This window comes from Rattus norvegicus, chromosome Y, assembly GCF_036323735.1.
Source record: "Rattus norvegicus strain BN/NHsdMcwi chromosome Y, GRCr8, whole genome shotgun sequence".
Taxonomy (NCBI): Eukaryota; Metazoa; Chordata; class Mammalia; order Rodentia; family Muridae; genus Rattus; species Rattus norvegicus.
The window spans coordinates 809,706-833,943 of NC_086040.1; the positions used below are offsets into that span (position 1 = coordinate 809,706).

At 44.2% G+C, this 24,238-nt stretch overlaps 1 protein-coding gene across 1 annotated transcript; it reads left to right on the forward strand.

The window, feature by feature from the left end:
- Positions 1–733: 733 nt before the first annotated feature.
- On the forward strand, positions 734–23,272 carry Ube1y1 (ubiquitin-like modifier-activating enzyme 1 Y). The gene is made up of 26 exons (XM_008773693.4): positions 734–929; positions 2,869–2,985; positions 3,108–3,163; positions 3,248–3,416; positions 3,503–3,637; positions 4,197–4,303; positions 4,516–4,606; positions 5,289–5,421; positions 6,937–7,034; positions 7,129–7,275; positions 7,387–7,563; positions 7,673–7,777; positions 7,864–7,944; positions 8,278–8,433; positions 10,178–10,343; positions 10,555–10,751; positions 12,647–12,711; positions 12,911–13,106; positions 13,711–13,785; positions 13,892–14,081; positions 15,221–15,309; positions 21,618–21,710; positions 21,834–22,025; positions 22,590–22,691; positions 22,782–22,882; positions 23,044–23,272. Exons 2-26 carry the CDS (start codon positions 2,869–2,871, stop codon positions 23,177–23,179), a joined length of 3,174 nt encoding a protein of 1,057 aa, XP_008771915.1. The 5' UTR covers positions 734–929; the 3' UTR covers positions 23,180–23,272.
- The last annotated feature ends 966 nt before the right edge of the window (positions 23,273–24,238 follow it).

Sequence of the window (24,238 nt, forward strand, 5' to 3'; positions counted from 1 at the left end):
GGTATTGGGAAGTGTTGAAGGAGGAGATACCACAATCAGGATATATGAAGTGAGAAAGAGATCTATTTTAAATAAATGGAAAAATAAACCACAACCAATCAAACAAGAACAAACCAAAACACCTCTCTCTTCAGTACATTAAAATCAAATGTCGCCTGCCTCCTCTGTGTCCTTCATATTTAATTATGTATTCAAGTACACCTTGTTCAACAATACATCAATTTTACAACAATGATTGTATTTCATTTTCTGCCTACAGAATAGGAATCCATATTCTTCCTTTGCATAATGGCGGGTTTACATTTCCTCAGCTTCTCTTTTAAAGGTACAAGTCATATTTAATAAGCCGTTCTGACCGCCATAGCTGATGTTGTCTGCTTTAGAAAAGCGGGCACGCAGTCTAAACAAGCATACGTATGTATTATTTGCTGGGTTGTAGAAGAAAGATCCCACAGTACAGGCAAGTGACTTAAGAGCTTTAACGTTCAAAGCATGTTCTATGTTGCGTTCGCCTGCCACTCTCTATTACCAGCCTGTATTGTAAGCATTTCCCAGCAGATTTTGCTGTGGTTTCATTCTTCCAGGGGGCGCAATGATCATTTCTGTGAGGCGCTACATAGTCTCAGAAAACTGAGGCTCCCAGCACCGCATTAAAGCTCTGCCCTCCTCTTGAATATTCATTTCTGCAGGCTCAGTACGTCATAAATGATTCATGAGGAACGTGGATCAAGCTCCTCCCTTCCGTTTCCGGCCGGGCCAGCGCCATCTTGTTCCTCGTGTGAGGACGCGGACGCGCCTTTTGTGGAAGGAGTTTCTGAAAAAACTGGTCAGGGACCTGAAGGTGGAGGCTGCATCATTCTGCGACCAGGTCTTCGAGGAAGAGAAAGTACAAAGAGAGCGACAGGGAGCGCAAACAGGCACCAGCATTGGTAACAATCTGGGGCTCTGTGGTGGGGGCCTCGGGAGCCGTTGGGCCGTGACGCCAGGGCTTGTTGGTAGGGGCGGCCTGGCAGGGACAGTACAGTGAAGGGATTCCTATCAGGTTAAGGAACTCCATTTAATGCCCTTATCCTAGATTCAGGGGCAACAGGCAGGTAGGCAGAATGGGGTCCGGAGAGGTGGGGGTGGCGGTGGGGGTGGGGGTGGCGGTGGGGGTGGCGGTGGGGGTGGCGGTGGGGGTGGGGGTGGGGAAATCGACATGCTTGGGGATCTCCAGTCTTGGGTCAACCTCTCTAACCGCAGCCATCCCTCCTTTTCCTCGTTTTTTGTAAAGCGTTTTCCTCGATTTTTAATACGTCAGCAACATAGGTTCCTCTAAAATCATTTTGGTGTGTGGAAGGGGATTGTGAGTTGGTTATCATGGCATATAGGCAATAAGATATGGGGTGTTATTAATTTGTGCAGTTAATATAATTAAGATAAAAGTAGACGAAAAGGACAAATTGCTGTCTTGTTTCTTTGTTGTTTGGGGATTTGTTTTGTTTTTGTTGTTTTTATTTGGTTTTATTTTGTTTGGTTATCATTTTTCATTTTCCTAGAGAAAGACACTGGGATTTAGGACATAAAGTTAGGAGTGATTCACCTAGGCTTGACATCTTTGTCATGGATTTGCCTGTTCCTCTGGTCCAGCACAGACATAATGTTTTACATGAGATCTGTCTTGTGAGATGGATTTCACGTCAGAGTAGTAGTGCCCACATACCACCCTGAAAAGACTTCTTAGAGCCAGTCTGTAGACATTTTGTGTGAGTGTACTTAGACTTGTCTGCCTTTGTGGTATAGTCTCCACCTTCCATAATCCCTTGACTCTCTCAGCAGATTAACTTTAGTTATGTGAAGAACTTCCCAAAGGACTAGACTGGAATTTTTGGAGGGTATAGTCCATCTGCTGTCACTCTCCCAGTCTGATTTGTCAGGGCCTCTGTAATTCTTATCCTTTCACTGGCCCTTCCTTCCCTACCTCTCTGGCAGCATATAATGTGGGATTCTGTTTTATTGTTTAGAGACACCCAGTTTTGGTTTGGTATCTTATCAGTGTCTGCTCACTGATTCTTTTGGATGTAAACTGTTAAACTTCTGATATACCCTTTGTAGCATCCTTGCAGGCTTTACAGCAAGTAAACCATCAGGATGAGCTATGAATGAAACTGGGATCAGCCTGATGTTGGAACTGGTGCTTGGGCCAAGATTTCGGAGCCTGTCCTTGTCCTTGAGCTCACAGAGCACAATTTTGGAGATACGCGTTCTAATAATAATAATTCAGTCCCAAGTACACAACAAATTTAAGACACTGAGATTCTTTACAAAGTACACCCTGACTTTTTTTTTTCCACAAGGATGGGACTTATTGATTAGAATAGTGCCAGAGATCTAGGGCCATTGACCTGGCCCTGAGGTAGCATAGGAACCACTGAGGCTGTTGATAAGTACAGTCACATCACTCATAAGAATGGCTTTTATGGCCTAGAAGCAATGTGCAGGATTTAGAGAGAAAGGTTCTGGAATGGGTAAAACAATTTCTGGGTTACGGGTAGCTCATCAGCAAAATGTCACCATGGTGTAAACTACACCTATTCCTAGCATTCCAGGAGGAAGACAGGTAAACATCTCTTTCCTTTGAAGGATGCCTGTATGCTTGTTTAACTTTCCTGGTTTCTCTAGTGCTTATCTCTGTGCACAAACACTTTTTGCCCTCTACACTGACCATGAAGAGCTACATTAGTTTGACTTATGTCAGATATACAGATTCAGTGCTTTTTCTCTCACAGAAGGGTAGCGAGGCACGCTCGCACGCACGCAGACAAAACTTTTGTGAAGAGAATGTTTCTGCCACAGGGCGTCAGCTGTGATGTTCCCTATTTTTTTCAGATGTCCAGCTCGGTCCTGTCCAAGAAACGCAGAGTGTCCGGACCTGACTCTAAGGTGGATTCTAGTTGGTCTTCTACCCATTCTGTGATGTTTGGCGTACCCCCAGGGCCAAACAGCGTGAGTATGGCTTTTGTCAAGATGGAAACTCTCAGTGGAGGTGGTGAAGTACCTCTTGTTTCTCCAAATGTCTAAGTCTCATTACTGTTTTATCTCCCCTGGAACTCTGTGCTCATCTTTAGGGAATGTCAAAAAACAAGGAAATGGATATAGATGAAAGCCTTTACTCCCGCCAGCTGTGAGTGGTACCCAGGATGGGAGGTGGAGATTGGGAAGAAGTACCTAGTGGGGCAGACCCTAACCTAGAGTTCTTTGCTGACAGGTATGTACTAGGTCATGAGGCAATGAAACATCTCCAGACGTCCAGTGTACTGATATCAGGCCTGCAGGGTCTGGGTGTGGAAATTGCCAAGAATATCATCCTTGGTGGGGTCAAGGCTGTCACTCTCCATGACCAGGGCACTGCCCAGTGGGCTGATCTGTCTTCCCAGGTATCTCTCTTTGGCTTCCCTTTGCCTAGGCTCCAGCATGGGCACTGCTTATGTTGCAGTCTTATCTTCCTATCCCATTCTTACAGTTCTACCTGCATGAGGAAGATATTGGCAAAAATCGAGCTGAGGTATCCCAACCACGCCTTGCTGAACTCAACAGTTATGTTCCTGTGCACACTTACACTGGACCTCTAGTTGACGACTTCCTTAGTGGTTTTCAGGTATCCTGGTACTAGTATATCCCCATTCTTGCTGCCTTATTCTTTCAGCTTTGTTGTCATTTAGGCTGGCACCTTCTGACAGGTTTAGTTTTGGAAAATTAGGAGATGTAGGTGGCCCCAGAGGGGCAGATTCTTCTCAAAAGGGTGTTGTGTTTATAGTGAGATCTGGAGCCCAGCACCTGCATGTATAATTCTCAGACTGTCGTATGAGCAGGTGTGATGAGAGCAAACCCAGGTTGACTGGGTAATTGTTGTTGAATATAACCTGGCTGTAGGTAGCCAAGCTGTCTTATTTTCACCAGATAAATGAACTTAGCTGGTCATCAGACCTTGTTTGTCCAGCAGTGCTATTATTCTTGCTGTAGTTGGTAGTGTTTTTTAAAGCTGTTCTCTGACCCTTATTATGTCTGATACCCATTGAGACTCACTCGAGTGTCCATGTGACAAAAGGCTGAGCCAGCAGATCCTGGAGATTGGATTCTTCCCCCTTCTCCTTCACCTCTGTCAGCTTTTTTATTCTCTCGCTCCACCCTAAACCTGAGCCTGTTGGTCTTTACAGGTGGTGGTTCTTACCAACACTCCTTTGGAATATCAGCTGCAGGTGGGTGAATTCTGCCATAGCCATGGAATCAAGCTGGTAGTAGCAGACACTCGGGGCCTAGTTGGGTGAGTGCTTACTTGCTTCTTTCTTCTCTAACTTCTACCAAACATAGGCCAAGAGTCTCCCAAGCCTTCATGTCCTCCCCCACCAACCAGATTTGAAATGATTTTTCATTTTTTCCTGTGTGTTTTGAGCATGACCTGATCTGCTCGTACCTTGAGTGTCAGAAGGTCCTGTACTTGGTCCAAATCACCACGCCCATTGCCTCCTTCCTTAGACAACTCTTCTGTGACTTTGGAGAGGAAATGATTCTCACTGATGCAAATGGAGAACAGCCACTCAGTGCTATGGTTTCAATGATCACTAAGGTAAGGAGACTAGCCCCTTAGGTCCTCCTGCAAAGAAAGGCAGTTACTTTTTTTTTTTCCTTTCCTTTTCCTTTTCTCTCACCCTCCTTTTTCCACCCTCTCTCCTCTCCTTCCTTTCTCACCTATTTTTGTCTTGAGAATTCCTCTCCCTTTCTTTTCCCATTCCCTCTCATTTTTTTTTAAAGATTTATTTATTTATTATATATAAGTACACTGTAGCTGTCTTCAGATACACCAGAAGAGGGCATCAGATCTCTTTACAGATGGTTGTGAGCCACCATGTGGTTGCTGGGAATTGAACTCATGACCTCTGGAAGAGCAGTCGGGTGCTCTTAACTGCTGAGCCATCTCTCCAGCCCTCCCTCTCATTTTTTTATTCTTTTCCCGTTCCCCTTCTCCTTCCTTCCCCTGTCCTCACCTAACAATTGAACTTGGGATCTACCACTAAATAGGTGAGTAGCCTGTCACTGAGGTAAATTAAAACTCCTTAGTGGCTGTCAGCCTGCCCTTGACTGAAAATCCTGGGTGGTTTTTCACTTGTTTGTTCTTGGGTGATTTTAAGGCTAGGGTGAACCTTCTGCCTCAGTTTCCACAGTGGTGGGACTATAAGCATGCCACACTGTACGTACATAGCTTAACTCTCAATCTTTTTCTTTTTCTTTTTCCTTTTCTCCCTAACCAGGAGAATCCAGGGATTGTCACCTGCTTGGAGGAAACCCGGCATGGATTTGAAAGTGGTGACTTTGTCTCTTTCACAGAAGTTCAAGGCATGAGTGAACTGAATGGCATTGGTCCTATGGAGATCAAAGTTCTGGGTATGGCAAGCCTGGGGAAGGAGGGTGAGAAGTGGTGGCAGAGGACAAAGGGAAGGTTGGCCCTGTGATGTGGGCTTGTCTCAGAAGCTAAGAGGTCACTCTAGAACTTTCCCAGCAGACTGAGCTGATCTCAAACCCAGAGTCCTCTTGCCTGAGTGCTGATTCCTGAGTGCTGGCATTAAAGCCACATGCCGGGATAAAACACTGCCTAACTTGTGTTTCCCACCTCCACTGTGGGAGAGTGACACAGGACTGATTCTTGCTTATTGGTCAAGACAGCCCACTTATTCCTTGGTTTCTTATTCCCTTTTGACTTTCCCCCTTTTTGGTTTATTTTAGACAATTAAATCTTCTCTTTTAAGCTATAAAAAGTCTTAAGAGACTAGGTCCTTTCTAGTGTGTGTGATTACTAAGCTAGGTTCTGGTAGACTAATGGCTGGAAAGTTGTGATCTCATCACAACTGTAATGAGATCTCATGCCCTCGCATGGTCTGTCTGAAGACAACTACAGTGTACTTATATAGAATAAGTAAATAAATTTTGTAGTTTTTTTCTTTTTAAAGAAAAAAAAAAAGGAAAATTGGGTGTCACTGTGGATGATGTCGTTCACCTGTAGCCTGGCACTCAGGAGGTGGTGGATGCAGGAGTATTAGAAGTTCAAGCCCAGTTCAAGAGCAAGAGGCCAGCCTGGGCCATTTGAATCCCTGTCTCCGAATGAACAAGCACATGGAAAAGAATTGCTTTGTCTTGAACAAGTACAGGGTTTTTGGTTTTTTTTTTTTTTTCTTCTCTTTAGTCACTAGATGTTAGTAAAGTACTGGACATTAATATAGCAAATCAGTCGGTAAAGTTCTTGCTGTGGTCTCACAAGTGCTTGAGTTTCAGCCCCAGAAACTGTGTAAGAAGAATTAGGTCCTATGGCTTGTATCTTTACAGAGCTTGTGCGTAGCGCCTGGGAGATGGAGACAAGTAGATTTCTTTTTGTCTTGTTTTAAATTTATTCTATTTTTGCATGTGTGTATATATGTTTTTGGGGTATGTCTGAGACATACAGACACTTGTGAGTGGCCCAGAGAGCAGGAAGCACTCACTCTCAGCCTCTGAATCAGATCATAGACAGAGGAGACATCTGTTCCCTCCCCCTTCTTGTTTTTCTGCATTGAAACAAAAGCCAGATGTGTCAGTTCCCCAGCACCCTGGAGTCTGAAGCTGTATGAGTGAGATTGTGGCCATTCTGTTTGGTATGGGTAGCCCTCAGCTAGCTTTGAACTCTGAATCGCCCTGAGTTGCTGGGGTGATAGTTGTGTACTCCCATGCCTTTGATGGATGTGTATCGCTTTGCTTTTTTTGCTTGCTTGTGTGCTTGCTCACTTGTCCCTATCTGAGTAGAGTTTGCAGTTTTTAAAAACCTGGTGTGTCTTAAGACTTGGACTATGAGTTTTTTGTACTTGACGTTCAGAGGGTGGCAAGGGCACGATTGGACTGGAAGTGTTCTCCATCTTGTTGATCTTTCAGGTCCCTATTCCTTTAGTATCTGTGATACCTCCAGCTTCTCTGAGTACACCCGTGGAGGCATTGTCAGTCAAGTGAAAGTATCTCAGAAGATCAGTTTTGTGAGTTGGTGGTGGGGGGCTGTGAATGGAAGGACTCCTGCTTTTGAGATTCATACGTTGTTCATATCTGGTTTTGATGCTTCGTTATCCACAGAAATCCCTAGTTGCCTCGCTGGCAGAGCCAGAGTTTGTGATAACAGATTTTGCTAAGTGCTGTCGCCCTGCTCAGCTCCACATTGGCTTCCAGGCCCTGCATCAGTTCTGTACTCAGCACAGCAGGCCTCCTCGGCCCCATAATGAGGTAAATGAGTGGGAAGCCAGCCCGGGACCTCTGGTATGTCTGTTTCTTGTACCTGTTCTTCCTGCAGTAGGACCTGATAGACTGTTATCTTGGTTCGTTTTGACCAACCAGGAGGATGCTGCAGAAATGGTGACCTTAGCACAGGCTGTGAATGCTCAATCTTTGCCAGCAGTCCAGCAGGATTGCCTAGATATAGACCTCATCCGGAAGTTGGCCTATGTAGCAGCTGGGGATCTGGCACCCATGAGTGCTTTCATTGGTGGTTTGGCTGCCCAGGAGGTCATGAAGGTCAGCAGTAGTGGGAAAGGGTGGTGGACTGCTGTGTGCTTCTGGTTCCCTCACTGCCTTTTAGTCCCTGTCACTTCCAGTTTGGCTGCTGACAACACTCTTTCTCCAGGCTTGTTCTGGAAAGTTTATGCCTATTAGGCAGTGGCTGTACTTTGATGCCCTCGAATGTCTCCCGGAGCACAGAGTGGCCTTCATGGAAGATAAGTGCCTGCCGGTAGGTCTGTGGGAACACTAGGGACGTTTGGGAACATCTTGAAGGAAGTGTCTCTAACCTGTCTGTACTCATTCACGTAAATCCAGCGCCAGAACCGTTACGATGGGCAAGTGGCGGTATTTGGATCAGACCTACAAGAGAAGCTTGGCAAGCAGAAGTACTTCCTGGTGATTGACACTAGCAATAGGCTCTGCCCACTCTTTATAAGATCTCTTCCCTAATCCTTTGGGGAGGGATCTTTTGGTTTTCATGTCCTGATCACATCACCTATTCTGTTTTGTGGTTGGTTGAGGAAAGGCTTTGTGTATCTCTCTCTCTCTTTTTTTTTTTCTTCCCCTCTGCCTCAGTCACCCATAGGAATATCTGTCATCCCTTTGAATTGAATGTTTGTTACTACACAATCTTGTGTTCTGTTGGTGTTTTCTTTTGGGAGTAAGGAATTGTGGGTTAGCATATGCCATCACTATTCCCTCTGATCAGAGGGTTTACCAAACTTCCAGGTAGGTGCAGGTGCCATTGGTTGTGAGCTGCTCAAGAACTTTGCCATGATTGGCCTTGGCTGTGGAGAGGGTGGAGAAATCACAGTTACAGACATGGACACCATTGAGAAGTCAAACCTGAACAGACAGTTTCTCTTTCGCCCCTGGGATGTCACAGTGAGTAGGATGGCTTCTGTTTGATTGCAATCTAAATGGCTTAGATGTTTTTGCTTTCCTCTCCTCTTCTTTATTTCCCTCCTATTTTTCAGGCATTCAGATGTAAGGTCAGTAGACATAATTACCTGTCACGTTTTTTCATTTGCCTTGTTCTCCCTCCCCACCTAAGCTCGAATGCTTGTGCATTGCAGATGTGACATTGTAAGATGGGTAATAGAGTCATTACTGGGTATTCCCTATAGGTCAGTGTTACCTTGATTGACTCGCTGATAATCCATCTTTGCTTTGCTTTGCTTTGTTTTTACCCTAAGCATCCTAGCCTCTAGATTTACAAGGTAACGAAAGAAATGTTCCTGTTCCTCTCTAAGATTGGGAAGATTGGAGCAAGTGAGAATCTTCCTGAGTGCATTTTGGTATCCTCCTGTAACACTGAGTCTGCCAGACTCAGTAATAACTTAAATGGTATTAAATACTGTTTATCTTTCCTCACCCAGATTGCTCTAACAGTGGAAAGGACAAATTTCTTCCATACTTTTAGAAAGACAGGTCAGGGAAGCTGGGATGCTGTTTTCCCGTATAACTAGGATGTGATGGCCAAAAACATAGAAGGGGAGGAGGGGGAGAGGGAAATGGAAGAAGAGGAGGTGGGGGGGGGAGGAGGAGGAGGAAAGAAAGAAAGAAAGCTACGTACTATATGTGTTCTAGTACTACTAGTACACTAGTATTCCACTAGTTCATGCATGTACTATGTATGTATATATGCATATGTATATATGCATATGTGAGAGGTGTGTGTGTGTATCCCCATGTGTGTATACGTGTGTACATACATACGTTCATACATACAAAAGTACATACATATGGACACAGCTGTTGTAAGAGAGTATGTAACCTAAAACATTTATAAAATGTGAGTATGGTATGAGTCCTCAGGGATGTTCTGTACTGGAAGTATTTTTCAAGATAAATAACTTATGCTTATCTCGTATGACATACTGTGGTAAGTGGACTAGTGCTTTTAAATATTCTGCTTAAAAATCTAACATGGGAAATTGTGGTGCTTATGACCTATACCCCCAAAAGCTGTTGGGAGACTGTTCTTCAGCATCTTTGCCTATGTTGTACTAAGTGGTATATGGTTAAATGAAGGAATGAGGAACAGAGAGGCAGCAATTGGGAATGCCAGGAGAGTGCTGGTTTTCACTGCTTATGAAGACTTTGTCCTAAGGGAATTGACGTAGAAGGGTAAAACAAGGTATGTGAGCAAACAGTTGACCATGCAAAAGTAGTAGAAGCCTGAGGAAAGATAAGACATTGGGGCTACAGAGAGAGGGGCTAAGAACAGAGGAGGCTACAACCCCTTTTATACCACAAGTGAAAGTAGAAACCGAGGAGGTTATTGAGAAGTGGAACATGACTCAGTCTGTCTGTGGTTTTATTTGGGTTACTCTAGATGTCATTAATTGAAAAGAGAGTAGCTGTCGGGTCATTCTGTTTTAGTACTCACAGTATCCTGTGGGGCCAGATTTTGTTTATAATCCTTAAAGCAAAAAGACAACAGAATTTTATGAATAATGTAAATGTAGCTGTCATAAAAGAGCAGTCTGTGGTCCGTAATCTCTTTTATAATATCTGTTGTTGGTAGCCAGGTGGTTTTGACATCGGATACATTTTGAGGTACCTCTCTGGAGTTTCGTTGCATCGGTGTGTGGGAAACAGCTCTATTTTTCATATTCCCATCTAGAAATTAAAGTCTGAGACTGCTGCTGCAGCAGTACGTGACATAAATCCACACATCAGGGTGTGCAGCCACCAGAATCGAGTAGGCCCTGAGACAGAACACGTCTATGATGATGACTTCTTCCAAAACCTGGATGGTGTGGCCAATGCTCTAGACAATGTGGATGCTCGTAAGTTTGGAGTTGAGTGAGGAGGGCAAGGGCAGGGTAGTGTGTATGGATGAGGTTCTTGTGTTCCTGTCTTGTCTTGGGTTTTGGAGACAGGGTTTCTCTGTAGCCTTGGCTGTCCTGGAACCAATTCGGAAGACCAAGCTGACCCGTGTTCCTGTTTTATCTAAGCATGCCTACTACTCATCTGCCATTTCTTCCCATCTCCCTGAAGGATTATACATGGACCGCCGTTGTGTTTACTATCGTAAGCCTCTGCTGGAATCCGGCACATTGGGCACCAAGGGCAACGTGCAAGTGGTTGTTCCCTTCTTGACAGAATCTTACAGCTCTAGCCAGGACCCACCTGAGAAATCCATCCCCATCTGCACACTGAAGAACTTCCCCAATGCCATTGAGCATACCCTGCAGGTGATCAACCTTGGGAGGAATTGGAGGTGGAAGGGTTAGGTCATCAAGCCTTTGCCAGTCTCATGCTACAGATTCTAAGTTTCCTGCTCTCGTCTTTATACCACTATCCAGAGTACCTGCTATTGGGTCCCTTCTTTCACAAAGAACTTTGACCTTTGGGTACACCTTGTGTGTGCTGTCACAAGTCTCTGAGATCATATGTGTATCAACCCACATGTGTATCTATCAGATATGTGTGGTTTCTTTGGAGTCATCCACTTCTGGTGACAGCACTCATAAAATTGTATAAGTTCAAACCAAGCAAAGTCCCAACACAAAGACGGGGAGGTCCGCACAATGTTCCAGCTCAGAATGTATCAAACGTGCTCAGAAAAGGGAAAACCATTGTCTACAATGGAATGTTACCGTATCTAGCAACCACATTTCAGGGTGGATGCCATGCCTAGAAGTACGTGGCCAGATGGACTTCAGGTTTTTTGTTTCTGTTTTTGTTTTTGTTTTGCGCACTTCTTTCTGTTTTGGTATTTCTTGTCTTGCTGCTGGGTTTTTATTTATTTCTTTTGGGTTTTACTTTTCCTCGGGAGATGGCACACGGGTTAAGCAGCTAGGGAGTTGAGGAGGTCCTGGGAGGGTCTGGCAGAAAGAAAAAACATCCAAACTCTAGTGTATGAAAGATACCTTAAGTAGAGTAATTAACGTTAACCTTTTAATTTGGAAAGACTTAAAGAGAACATCACGGGACATGTGCCTGAACAGTGAGGATGGTCTGTAAATGATGCTTTTTGCTGCACAAATCGGCTAATGTTGTTTCTGCTGACTTTCTAAATTAACCTGTAATAGTGAGTGCGTTTTTGGTTTGTTAAACTCTTACCCAAAGTGAGTTAGACGGCTGGTTTTTAAGTGCGGCTTCTGTCTGTGTAGTCAAGTACATAATCTTGTGTACCCTCTGGCTGGAGAAATTGAATGCTGCACTGGAAACTAAAACCAGAGCCTAGTCCTGCTTATGTTCTTCCAGTCCAACAGTGCCTGGGGCAGGGGGGTTGTTTGGTTTCTGTTTGCTCGTAGGCTCATAGTGTCAGTACATCGAGGCCATGCTAAGCAGTTGGAGATAAGGAAGGACTAGACTGGAGAGTTCCAACCACATTACCTTGCCCTGTTTCTTGTTCAAGGTTATAAAATGGTTCTCTGTGTCTGTGCAGCAGACAGAGAAGTGCAAAAGGTTTTACAGTGTTCAGTAGCTTTGTAGGAGCCATGTCTGGTCCTCAGATTCCTTATCTGCAAAATGAGCATTGAAGTGAGATTTTGTAAAGCACTTAAGCACTGGATATGGGCTGCTCATATACTTTGGTAAAGTTCTTAGCTGTGGGTTTGTAGTTGACACCATTCTCAATCTTGTGGTATGAATGTACTCATTCACTAACAGTGATGAGTGTAAATGCTAGCTATATCAGAGACTTAAACAGGGATGTTTATTCTTCTGCAACAGGTCATAAAAGCAGGTTAGTATGTGTGAGAGTGAAAATTTAGAAGCTGTATGTCTAGTGTCTGTATAGATGCCCCAGACCATTTCAGCAGTGACCTCCTAGTTCTCAGAAACCGGGTTGAAAACAAATAAACAAACAAACAAAAGACCAAGAAACAAAGGAGGAGTTCCTATTGAGACCTGGGTGACTTCTTCCTCTCTGTGTCTCTTTGTTATAAACCAGACACCTCACACCCATATTGCCATTCAGTTTCTCACAAGATACATAATTGGCTGCCAAGTACAACCACTGGTCTGGAACACGTGGGTGCCCTCATTGTCCAGGTTGAATGTGGTCTTTACCCAGAACAAGCATTACTAATATGTACAGAGACCTGTTTTGTTGACATGCATTTGTTTGCTCTGTCTGTAGTGGGCTCGGGATGAGTTTGAAGGACTGTTCAAGCAGTCAGCCGAAAATGTTAACCAATACCTCATGTAAGTAACAGACAAACCAAACAGCAGACAGACGCCAACCAACAAAGGCATCCTTGTCTGCTCTCCTCAGGCACATCCTTGGTGGATGAGTTGGGTAATGGGAAATGGTCCGGGTTGACTTTTTCCATAGAGAAAGAAGGCTTGTCTAGAAACTTTACTTCTAGGCCTCTGAAGTAATCCAGGTCTTTGCATTGGATAGGGACCCCAAGTTCATGGAGCGGACACTGCAGCTAGCTGGCACCCAGCCTTTGGAAGTACTGGAGGCTATACAGTGCAGCCTGGTCCTGCAGAGGCCACAGACTTGGGCCGACTGTGTGACTTGGGCCTACCAGCACTGGCACACCCAGTATTCTCACAACATCCAGCAGTTGCTGCACAACTTCCCTCCAGACCAGGTATTATATACTCAGTGGGTATATTTGGCCCAAACACATTTCCAGGAAATGGGATGCTTACTGTCCTCTGTCTGGACCTGGCTTCTTCCAGGTAGCCTAAGTGCCACAAGCACCCCACGGCAAGGATTAGGCTAGTTCTCCGTGTAAGCATTTGCGTTTTCCTCCTCCTGCCCACCAAGCAAGGGGCTTAGTTTCCTTTCCAGCTGCACTTGTGGGCTGAGTCATATCTGAGTTCCCTCGGAGGGTTGCAGTTTTAAGTGAGAAATATGATAGTTAAATATACAGCGGTCTATGGGTTCATGGGTCTATGGGTCTGTGGCTGTGTTTGACAGTGGGGTCATGTCAAGCCTAATGATGTCTTGGCAAGCCATATCTGTGAAGTAGGTATGATAATGGCTTGTGGGCCATTATTTAGAAAGGAGTAATTTGCATTTCTTAGTATTGCATTGGTTTAGCCTAAGCCTCATACAAATTGGTAAGTTGAACTTGCTGTGTGTTTTTGGCTCATCATGGGTCCAAGAATGGTGAACTTAGGCTTCTTAGTCTGAGACTTGCCTGAGAGTGCTTCTCCTTCAGTCCTCTTCATACCTTTGCATTCTTCTAGCTTACAAGCTCTGGGGTACTTTTTTGGTCAGGACCTAAACGCTGTCCACATCCACTCACCTTTGACACAAACAATGTAAGTGTCCTTGGGATCTCCCAGGTGGTTGGGTGGGGGTGGTGGAGTCTCTACTCTTACCCTGTGGTTGTTAAGCTAACTTTTCTTTGCCATACCTTTCTTTCAGCCCCTACATCTGGATTATGTTATGGCTGCTGCCAACCTGTTTGCTCAGACATACGGACTAGAAGGGTCCCAGGACTGTGCTGCTGTGACCACACTCCTGCAGTCTCTGCCAGCCCCCAAGTTTGCTCCCAAGTCTGGCATCAGGATCCATGTTTCTGAACAGGAGCTGCAGAGTACCAGTGCCACAGTCGGTGAGAATGCTTCACCATTAGTTCAGGGATCATCTGTTTGTCTTCTGTCCCTCTCAGCCTTCCCTCTGGTATTTGCCACTGGCCATGATTTTCTTCTGAGATTTACCTAGTCTGTGCTTAGAGGTGGATGGGTGGAAAAACAAAGTTCTCTATCATTTCTCTGCAATACAGGCTTATGGAAATGGTTCATTCCCTTCCTGGTGTAATTAACTTTACAGAATTCTCCTGCTTGTTTCTTCTTGATCTATTTTCATGCAAAAAGAACCTGAGTGCTCCCTGTCCTGTGGGCATCTTGATACTTTTGCTACAGGTCACCTCTATTTTGCCACCCATGTATCTACCTCTGTGTTTCTGTCCTCTCTGTATCTGCTTAAAGCACACCTCGCTTTCTGCACTCCTGTGTCCCGCTCTGTTTCCTCTTCTGATCTCTGTGCAGAATCTCTTCTCTTGTAAGGTTTCCCAAGTTGATAGGGTTCCTCGATTTCCCTTCCAGAGTAGTTGTCTCCTCATGATATTTGTCTCTCCCCTGTACCATTGCTTGCCATTTCTTCCCATTAACTAATTTCTATCTTTCTGTGAACTTAATCTGAATCACTTTTCCCCAGCTCTGTCTTCATCTTCTAAAACTAAACCCCTATGCCCATTGAACAACTTCTCCCACCCTCTACCATCCCCGAAAACCTTTTTGTTTCAATCTTTTTGACCACTAGCTATATCATATTAGTGGAACCACAGAGAAACGAAATCATACCAGATTTTTCTTCCTGTGTCCTTTCCATTCTATCTAGTGTAATGGCTGTACATTAATATGCTCCTGCGATTTTCTCCCCCTTTTTACAGTCTATTAACTTATTGATGGGTAATTGAGTTCATCATCTTTCATCTTGTATGCATGTGCTGCTTCTTTGTGTGAGGTGTTCATTTTTGTTACTCATGACCTCCAGGTCTTCATGTGTTTGTATTCCTCATCCCTGCGTCCCTGTACTCTTTGGGCAGGGAAGTGTTTTCTCTCTTCGCCTTTCCTTCCCTTACACCTTCCAGGATGCCTCTCTTTTTCAATTCTTCCACATAAACACCACCCTCCTCCCAGTCCTGATTTCACCCTGGGCAGTGCAGTGGGCTCACTTTGCTTTCTGCAGATGACAGCCACCTAGAGGAACTCAAGACTTCACTACCTACTCCAGACAAGATGCTTGGATTCAAGATGCATCCCATTGATTTCGAGAAGGTATTTGATGCGGGGTAGCTGGGATGGTTTGGATGGTGGGCACAGATGCCTAGCAGTAGACTTTTGTCAAGATTGTGGACCTACAGAGGTCTCCTGTTTAAAAGAGAAGTTTCTTTGATGAAGAGTGAGAGCTACATCTGTGGGTATATGTGAGTTGAAACATAGAATGCAGTTAGGAACTAGGCTGGCTTAGTAAAGTGGTCCGAAGAGCTTCTTCAAGATCCATTGGTTCACTAGTCCTGGGACAACGGTCAGTCAGTATTCAGTATGTCCAGTGGATACATCTGCAACACAAGTGCACCTAAGAAATGGGAAGAGAAGGTAGAAAAAAATGTAAAAGCAAGGGGATTTAAAAAAAGAAGAAAAAACCCAAAAAACTGGTATCTCCTAGAAATGACAGAAAGAAGACGTGAACAAAGACAACACCAGAAGAATATTTTTACTATTTATTTTTCAACTTAAGTGTACTTTGAGCATATTCTTCTACTTCCCCAAATCCTTCTAGATCCTCTTTCCCTCTCTACCTACCAAACTTTTAAGTTCTTTCTCAGAACCAAACAAAACTTAGTACAACAACAAGACTTCCCAAAGCCCAGAAAACAAAATGTCACCCAAAGAGAGGACAACAGCAAAACCCACCAACTTCTTTTTCTTGGTTATTTTACTTATTTACATTTCAAATGTCCCCCTTTCTGGTTTCCCCACCTATTCCCCGCACCCCAATTTTATCCCTGTTTCCCATGCCTCCACGAGGGTGCTCCCCCGCCCATCTACCCACCCTAGCATCATCCCCCTACACGTGGGGTATTGAGCCTCCTCTCCCACTGATGTCACCTAAGGCCATCCTCTACATATGCAGCTGGAGCCATGAGTCCCCCTCATGTGTACTCTTTGGTGGGTGGTTTAGTCCCTCGAAGCTCTGTGTGTGTGTGGGGGGGGGGGCGTTGATTAGTTGGTAGTGGTGTTTTTCCTATGGATTTGCAGATCCCTTCAGCTCCTTCAGTCAGTCCTTCCTCTGACTCCTCCATTGGGGTTGCCATGCTCAGTCCAATGTTTGGCTGAGAGCATCTATGTCTGTATTGGTCAGGCACTGGGAGAGACTATCATGACACCGCTGTACCAGGCTCCTGTCAGCAAGCGCTTCTTGGCATCAGTATTAGTGTCTAGGTTTGGTGTCTGCAGTTGGGATGGATCCCTAGGTGGGGCAGTGTGTGGATGGCCTTTCCCTCAGTCTCTGCTCCACTCTTGTGACAGGAACCATTCTTGGTTAAAATTTTTGAGATGGGTAGGTGAGCCCATCCTTCAACCTATCCACTGGATATGGTCTCTATAGGTTCTATCTCTCCTTTGTTGGGTATTGCGCCTAATGTCATCTCTCCTGGGTCCTGGGAAAACCCCTTGTTTCCCTGTCATCTGGGACTTTCTAGTGGTTATCCCCAATTTCCCACCCCCTGCTGCTACACTCCTCCCTTCACTTGCCTGCCATTTCAGCAGGACTCCTTTCCTCACACCACCCTGACCACAATAGACCTGTGCTCTGTCCGGGCTCAAAAGCAGCTTTCCTACTTTAGCTAGGTAGCTGGGGCTTTGCTGTGTCAAGTAGTGAGTGACCTCTCCCAACCTCTCTCTTTCCAGATAATTCAGATAATTTGATTTTTTTCCCCTCCCCTACATCTTTTGTACAGGCTTCCACTTCCCTGCTGTGGACCAGAGTAGTCAAATAAGTCTGAGTGTTAAAGAGCTTTAGGGAGGTAGCTACCTCATACAAGGTATGTCACCTTGTTCAAGCTATTTTTTGCTTTGTCTTCTACAAAAGCCCTAATTGGAGCTTGGGTCCTCTGTCCAGAGACTATTTGCTGTTGGTTACAAATGTTTTTAAGTCAGTGTTTTATGTTGCCGAGGGTGACTTGAACTTGAGGTCATTCTGTCTCTACCTCCTGCATGCTGAGATTACAAGCATGCAGTACTGTGACTCCTGTGGGCTTCATAAGATGATTGATAGATTTATTTTTAGAGGGAGATTTGGTGAGCAGCACCATCAGTTTTCCAGGTAGGTCATGGTAATGGGATTAGATTTGCCTTGGTGACATTGCCCAAGCTGCTAGTGCAGCCTGTGGTGCCGTGTTACCTGTCATTGCTGATCGTCATCAGGAGCTTCTTGGGCAAACCCTTTAACAAAAGCATCATCCACACAAAAAAAGCAGTCTATCTCATTACGTATTGACCAACTGCTCCAAATTGTAGAGGTTAGTCCTGGTTCTTCCCCCCCCCCCCAGTCCCATGCTCCCTTAAATAAGGCTCAGACAGACTCAACATATATTTGCAGATACTTTGACCATATAGCTAGGCTCTTCTCTGACTAGACTGTAAGTTTTTATAATCCATTTGCTTTGATCTACGTTCTGCCACAGGGCTGGTTACCTGTATTCAGGTTCCATGTGTCTATTTTGTAACATCTTCCCAGGATGAATCTCCTGTGCCTGGCTCTACCTCAGAATTCTTTCTGCCTCCAGGATGGCCCACCTTCTATTCTACCCTTTCCTACATAGGCCATTGGGTTTTTAATTGACAGGTATATCCTGCTTCACTTTTTGAGTTCATAGGAGCTTTGCCCAGTTGTTTTTAGAGGGCCTTGTTCTCCTGGTGTCCTCCATTCCTTCTGGTGCTCTCCACTCATATGCTTACACTCATGCACACTCGCTGTCTGTCTGTCTGTCTCTGTCTCTCTGTCTCTGTGTGTGTGTCTGTGTGTGTGCAGCTGCACATGTGAGCTCAAACTTTAAAGTTTCTACTTTATTAGGTTTCTGCAAACCCCTCACATCACCATAATTTTAAGTGCCTCTCCCCTTATTCTCTCTTATTCCCTGCACTAGCCCAGTCTAGAGGACCTACATCCCTAGCCCAAGTGGGATGAAGCCCACTTGATCATGGTGGATGATCTTTTTGAAATGTTCTTGGATTATGTTTGCAAGTACTTCGCTGAGTATTTTTGCATCTGTGTTCTAAGGGAAATTGGTCTGCAATTCTCTGTTTTTTCAGTCTTTATGTGGTTTGATTATCAGGGTAAGCTGTGTTCTCAAGGAGTACTGCTCTGTTTCCATTTTGTAGAGTGATTTTAAGAGTATTAGCATTAACTTTTTTGAAAGTGGTAAAATTCTGTGCTAAGATTATCTGGCTCTGGATCTTATTTGGCTGGGAGACTTTTAAAGACTTTTTAGAATTGAATTTTCATTCAGTTGTAGAAAGTGTTGTATTTCACAAGTTTGTGTCTGGACGCATTTTTTTCATTCAGTAGAAGATTGTTCAGTTTCCTTGATTTGTAAGAGTTCTATTGTTTGTGTTGTTGATCTCCATGGTGATCAGAAAGGATGCAGGGTGTTATTTCAGTCTTCTTGTATGTGTTAAGACTTTGTGTCTGAGCACATGGTCAATAATTTTAAGGAAGTTCCATGGGGTCTTAGAAGAAGGCATGTTCCTTTGTGTTTGGGTGAAATGTTCTGTAAATACCTGTTAACTTCCATTGGTTGCACCATATCTCTGTTTAGTTTTTGTATGGATGACTTGTCCATTGGTGAGATTGGGGTATTGAAGACTCCCACAATGAGTGTGTGAGGGTCAGTATATGATTTACAAACTTGGGTGCCCTGGTGTTTGGGGCATAGAAGTTTAGACTTGAAATGTCCTCTTGTGTGAATTTCTTTTGATGAGTACATACTGTCCTTTCCTATCTCTTTTGATTAGTTTTAGTTTGAGACTTATTTGTTAAGTATTAAAATGGCCACACGAGCTTGTTCCTTGGGCATATATTTTTTTTCTGTCTTTTTATGCTGAGCCGATTGGTGTCTATCCTTTAGTGTTGAACTGTACTTCTTACATGAAGCCAAAACATAAGATTGTATTTCCCCGTCCATTCTGTTAGTGTTTGCCTTTTATGTGAGGGTTTGAGACTGTTGATTTTGATAGATACCAATGGTCAGTGACTGTTGATACATGTAACTTTGTTGTTGTTGGTGAAGTAAGTACGTCAGAGGGATGTGTATGTGTGTGTCCACGTCCATCTGTCTGTCCGTCCGTCTGTCCATTCATGCCCCTCCCTTCTTTTGATGTGCTAGTCTGGGATTATATAGTTCCTGTGTTGTCTTTGGTGTAACTAACCTACTTAGGTTGAAGTTTTCTTTCTAGCCCCTTTTTACAGCTGAGTTTGTAAACAGATACTGCTTAAATGTGGGTGGGTTTCTTCCTTCCTCCCTTCCTTCCTCCCTTCCTTCCTCCCTCCCTTCCTTCCTTCCTTCCTTCCTTTCTTTCTTTCTTTCTTTCTTTCTTTCTTTCTTTCTTTCTTTCTTTCGGAATGTCTTATTTTCTTCATCTACAGTGATCAAAAGTTTTGCTGGGTGTGGTGTTCTGACCATCGTCTAGAACATCATCTCACCAGGCTTTTAAGGCTTTGAAGGTCTCTCTCTAGGTCAGGTTTAATTCTAATAGGTCTGTCTGCCTTTATTTGTTACTTGGTCCTTTTCCCTTTAATCTTCTTTCATTGTTGTGTATGTTTAGTGTTTTGATTATTACATGGCAAGAGGTCTTTCTTTTATGATCCAAATCTACTTGGTGCTCTGTATGCTTCTTTATACCTTGATAGGCATTTATTTCTTTAGGGCAGGGAGTTTTTCTTCTATGATTTTGTCGAAAATCCTTCCTGGGTCTTGATACTTGGGGATTCTCCTTTTTTCTTGATCCCCATTTTTCTTAGGTTTGGTCTTTTCATGGTGCCTCAGATTTTCTCTGATGGATGGCTTCATTTTTTCCATGGTATCTTCAACACCTGAGAATCTCTTCCATCTCCTGAATTCTGATGGTGAAGCTTGCCTCCGTAGTTCCTGTCCAAGTTCCTATGCTTTTCACTTCCAGTTTCCCCCAGTTTGAGTTTTCGTTTTTGAATCCGTTTTCACTTTCAGGTGGTGTTCTCATAGATTACTCTAGGAGATTTACTGATTTCCTCTTTAAGGACCTTTATCAAATCCACAAAAGCTGTTTTTATGTTTAAGCCTTTTTACTTGTGCCTCAGATATGTTGGTCCTGAGGAGTGTGGGGTCCAGATAGGTGTGGGGACTGGGTTTTCCAGGTGTAAAATGTGTTTCTTAGTATTGGGACCTGAGACTTGGGAACGGGAATGGGCTTGGGGTTATGACAGGGCTTTACGAGAGAGGGAAAGTAGGATGTTTGACCAGGAGCTGATGAATCATTGCCATGGTTATAGGGTCAGAGAGTTAGGAGAGACCATGGCAGAAGGTCTACCAAAGAGCTGGGGATGAGACTGGATCTTGAACTTGGAGGAATTGAGGCAGAAGTGATGGCATGCAGTTAGCTTCTGTGCTTCTGGTTTTCCGGGGAAGACTTGCTGAAATTGGGGAATGGAACAAAGCAATTAGGAGAGTTAGGAGGGGAAGATCTGTGGGATCTTTAGAGATAAGTGGGCTGGGTAGCGGCCACAGATAGTCTGCCCAAAGAGCTAGAGATGAGACTTGTAGGTTTGATTTGAAGGAACTGAGAGGGAGATGAAGATCTGGTTAAAGTTAGCCTACCTGCTTTCTGTACCAGAGCGGCCTGTAGTTTCCTAGAGAGGGCCTCGTGTAGTTCAGATCTGGGACAAAGCAAGGAATGTGTGGATGGAGGGAAGGAGGGAAAGATCTGCAGGGACCACTAGAAATGAGCGGAAAGACTGCTATAGCTATTCTTCTGCAGAGTTGGGGATGATATGGGGGGTGGGCAGGATTAGACTTGGAGGATCAGAAGGAGAAGTGAAGGTCTACAGTTGGCCTACCTGCTTCACTAAGTGGCCTATGAATTTGCAGAGAGTCCCCTTAGGGCACTTACTATGGAGGAAAGTGGGAGGGGTATTATTGGAAACCATACCCTCCCCCCCGACCCCTCATACACAGAGAACTCCAGGCAACTAAGGAAGTCTGAGGGCAGGAAAAATGTCTTCTGATGGTTTATTCATTACCAAGATGTTATCCCTGAAATCGTGGCATAAAAGTAGTGCTCACAGACTGAGTAGGTTCTGTTTTGCTGTTATATTTAAATATAAGCAAGACAGGGCCATGGCTTTTTAAAGAGAAAACAGGGAAAAGTACAGTAGTTGGGAGGGATTTGAACGAGGGAATTGTATAATTATATTTGACTTCAACAAAAGCGACAAAATCAAAGACACCTGTACTACAGTATCCATTTACATCATGTGGTTATTAGAATTAACAGTACATAGTTGGGAGAGACAGTGGTATCCTGAGTAGACATTCACTCTCTTAAAGGATGATGACAGCAACTTTCACATGGATTTCATTGTGGCAGCATCCAACCTCCGGGCAGAAAACTATGACATTCCCCCTGCAGACCGGCATAAGGTAATGGGAGTCTGTGATGTACCAGTGACCCTTGCCCGAGCTGATTTTTCTTCATTTGGGCCTTCTGTGGTCCCCCACTTCCTCCTAAACAGTAATCCCTGGTGCCCACTGTCTGTCTTACAGAGCAAACTGATTGCAGGGAAGATCATCCCAGCTATTGCAACCACTACATCAGCTGTAGTTGGCCTCGTGTGTCTGGAGCTGTATAAGGTGGTTCAGGGTCACCAACAACTGGATTCTTTTAAAAACAGTTTTATCAACTTGGCTCTGCCTTTCTTCAGCTTCTCTGCACCTCTAGCTCCAGGGTATCACCAGGTATGGGACCTACAAGCATAGGAAATATTGATATTACCATTCAGGAAATCTGAGTACACCAGTATACACAAACACACACGCACGCACACACACGCTCTCTCTTTCTCTTTCTCTCTGTGCGTGTGTGTGCGTGTGTGTGTGTGTGTGTGTGTGTGTGTGTGTGTGTGTGTGTGTGTGTGTGTTAGTGTTGGGATGGGGAATGGGGACTTCACAGCGGATAAGGGGTCATTTCCCTGAGATATAATTTGAATACCTCTGTTCATCCATCAAACACATGGACAACATAAACTGTAGTGCGGGCCAGGTATTGCTAGAGTGTGAGATTCTGTCTCAAGAAAGCAGAAAATCAGCCAGAAGGGTGCTGACAAAACATTTCATGGAGAGCTACAGGGGATGTTAAATGAGAGAAGGAGAAAGTAGGGTCTTAGTGGTGTGTGTCCTTTTCCTTACAAAGATTCAAGCTGCCTAATCATGGTTAGGTAATGCCACAAGTGTATTTTTGACAATAGAGCTGCAGTTGTAACAATGTTAAGAACACTCTTATCTCTTATCTTTGTCCTCTAGTACTATGATAAAAAGTGGACATTGTGGGATCGTTTTGATGTGCAGGGACTGCAACCTAGTGGTGAAGAGATGACCCTCAAGCAGTTTCTAGACTACTTTAAGGTAGGGCTCCTTCTGTGAACTCCCCCTTCGTGGGGACTTGTATATTTGATTTAGTACAGTCACCACTGCTATCTCTTCTAACCTCTGCAGACAGAGCACAAGCTGGAAATCACCATGCTGTCCCAGGGTGTGTCCATGCTCTATTCCTTCTTTATGCCAGCCACCAAACTCCAGGAACGGTTGGATCAGCCGTGAGTTAGCCTCCGGGCTGGTGGGAGTGGAAACCTTGTATGGGATTCTCAACCACCCAGGGTGCCCCTCATGGTTCCCCATTCTTTTTCTGCAATCTGCTACCACCTTTCCTTCTGTGTTTGTTTTCTTCTTTCTTAAGTCTCGTGTTCCTTGATTTCAGGATGACAGAGATTGTGAGCCGTGTGTCAAAGCGGAAACTGGGCCAGCACGTGAAGTCCCTTGTGTTTGAGCTGTGCTGCAACAATGAGAGTGGAGACGACATTGAAGTTCCTTATGTACGATACATCATCGGCTGATCTCTTACTGACTCCATTCTTTCAGTTCTGTCAGTCTGTACCAAAACCTTTCTAGTTGTGATAAAACCTGATTTCAGACTTCCTTGTTCCTAAGACCTTTGTTTAGTGCTGTTTTTATTTACAATGCTTAGAACTGAAATTCGTAATAATACATTTTCAGCCAGTAAGTAGTGTGTCTTCCTCTCCTTTTAAGGGCGGGTGTGCTGATGTCCCTAGGAAGAAATGGGAGTCCTTATACTAACCTGCAACTCTTTTTTTTTTTTTTTTCTTTTTCTTTTTTTCGGAGCTGGGGACCGAACCCAGGGCCTTGCGTATGCTAGGCAAGCGCTCTACCACTGAGCTAAATCCCCAACCCCTAACCTGCAGCTGTTAAAAGGTGACATTCAGAGTCCAGCGGCACAGAAGCAGCATGGACATTTATCCAGTATTCAGATAGAGTACTGAAGATGAAACTTAAGCTGTTCTCATTCCTCTTGCTATTTCTGCTTAGGGAGAAATGAAGCCTGTGGCAGCAAGGCCATAATGAGGCGGTCAGCCCTTGCCTAAAATTAATACCCTTTCTTTTCTCTTGCCACATACCAGTCCTAGTGATGATCAGGTGAAGCAGAGACTCATAGTCTGGCTAGGCTGGGCTGGGATCCTGTGTCTTACTTTATCTTGTTTCCTGATTGTTTTTTCCCTGCCAGTTGCTCATCTGAGATAAGAGGATAAAAAGTTGTTGTTAGAAATAAGGGCCTTAAAATTAGTTGCCGCTTAACTTGTGTCTTATTGAATATGGCGGTTTTGCGTAGGCTTTCATGTAATCTGTCTCCTTTACTTTGGGCAGCTCTTTTGGGTCACGTGTATTTGACTTCGAAATGTCTCCTGTATTTGCATGTGCACACATTTCCCTGATTTTGGGGAGTTGGGGGCTGTGCTTCCATTGAACTTTTATTCACTTAATTTTGGTCTCCTTTGTTTCTAGCTCCTTGTTCTATATTATGGATTTTTTTTTAAATTGAGTTCATGTTCATTTCATATGTATGAAGTATGTACATGAATGACCCAATACCTCTCTTC

What these genes read in the sequence shown, in the direction of transcription:
- Ube1y1 (XM_008773693.4), top strand. Translation starts at nt 2,869, where the DNA reads ATGTCCAGCTCGGTCCTGTCCAAGAAACGCAGAGTGTCCGGACCTGAC. An exon ending in ACTTCCTTAGTGGTTTTCAG is followed by an intron (nt 3,638 to 4,196) that starts GTATCCTGGTAC and finishes TGGTCTTTACAG; the next exon opens with GTGGTGGTTCTTACCAACAC. An exon ending in CCATTGAGCATACCCTGCAG is followed by an intron (nt 10,752 to 12,646) that starts GTGATCAACCTT and finishes CTCTGTCTGTAG; the next exon opens with TGGGCTCGGGATGAGTTTGA.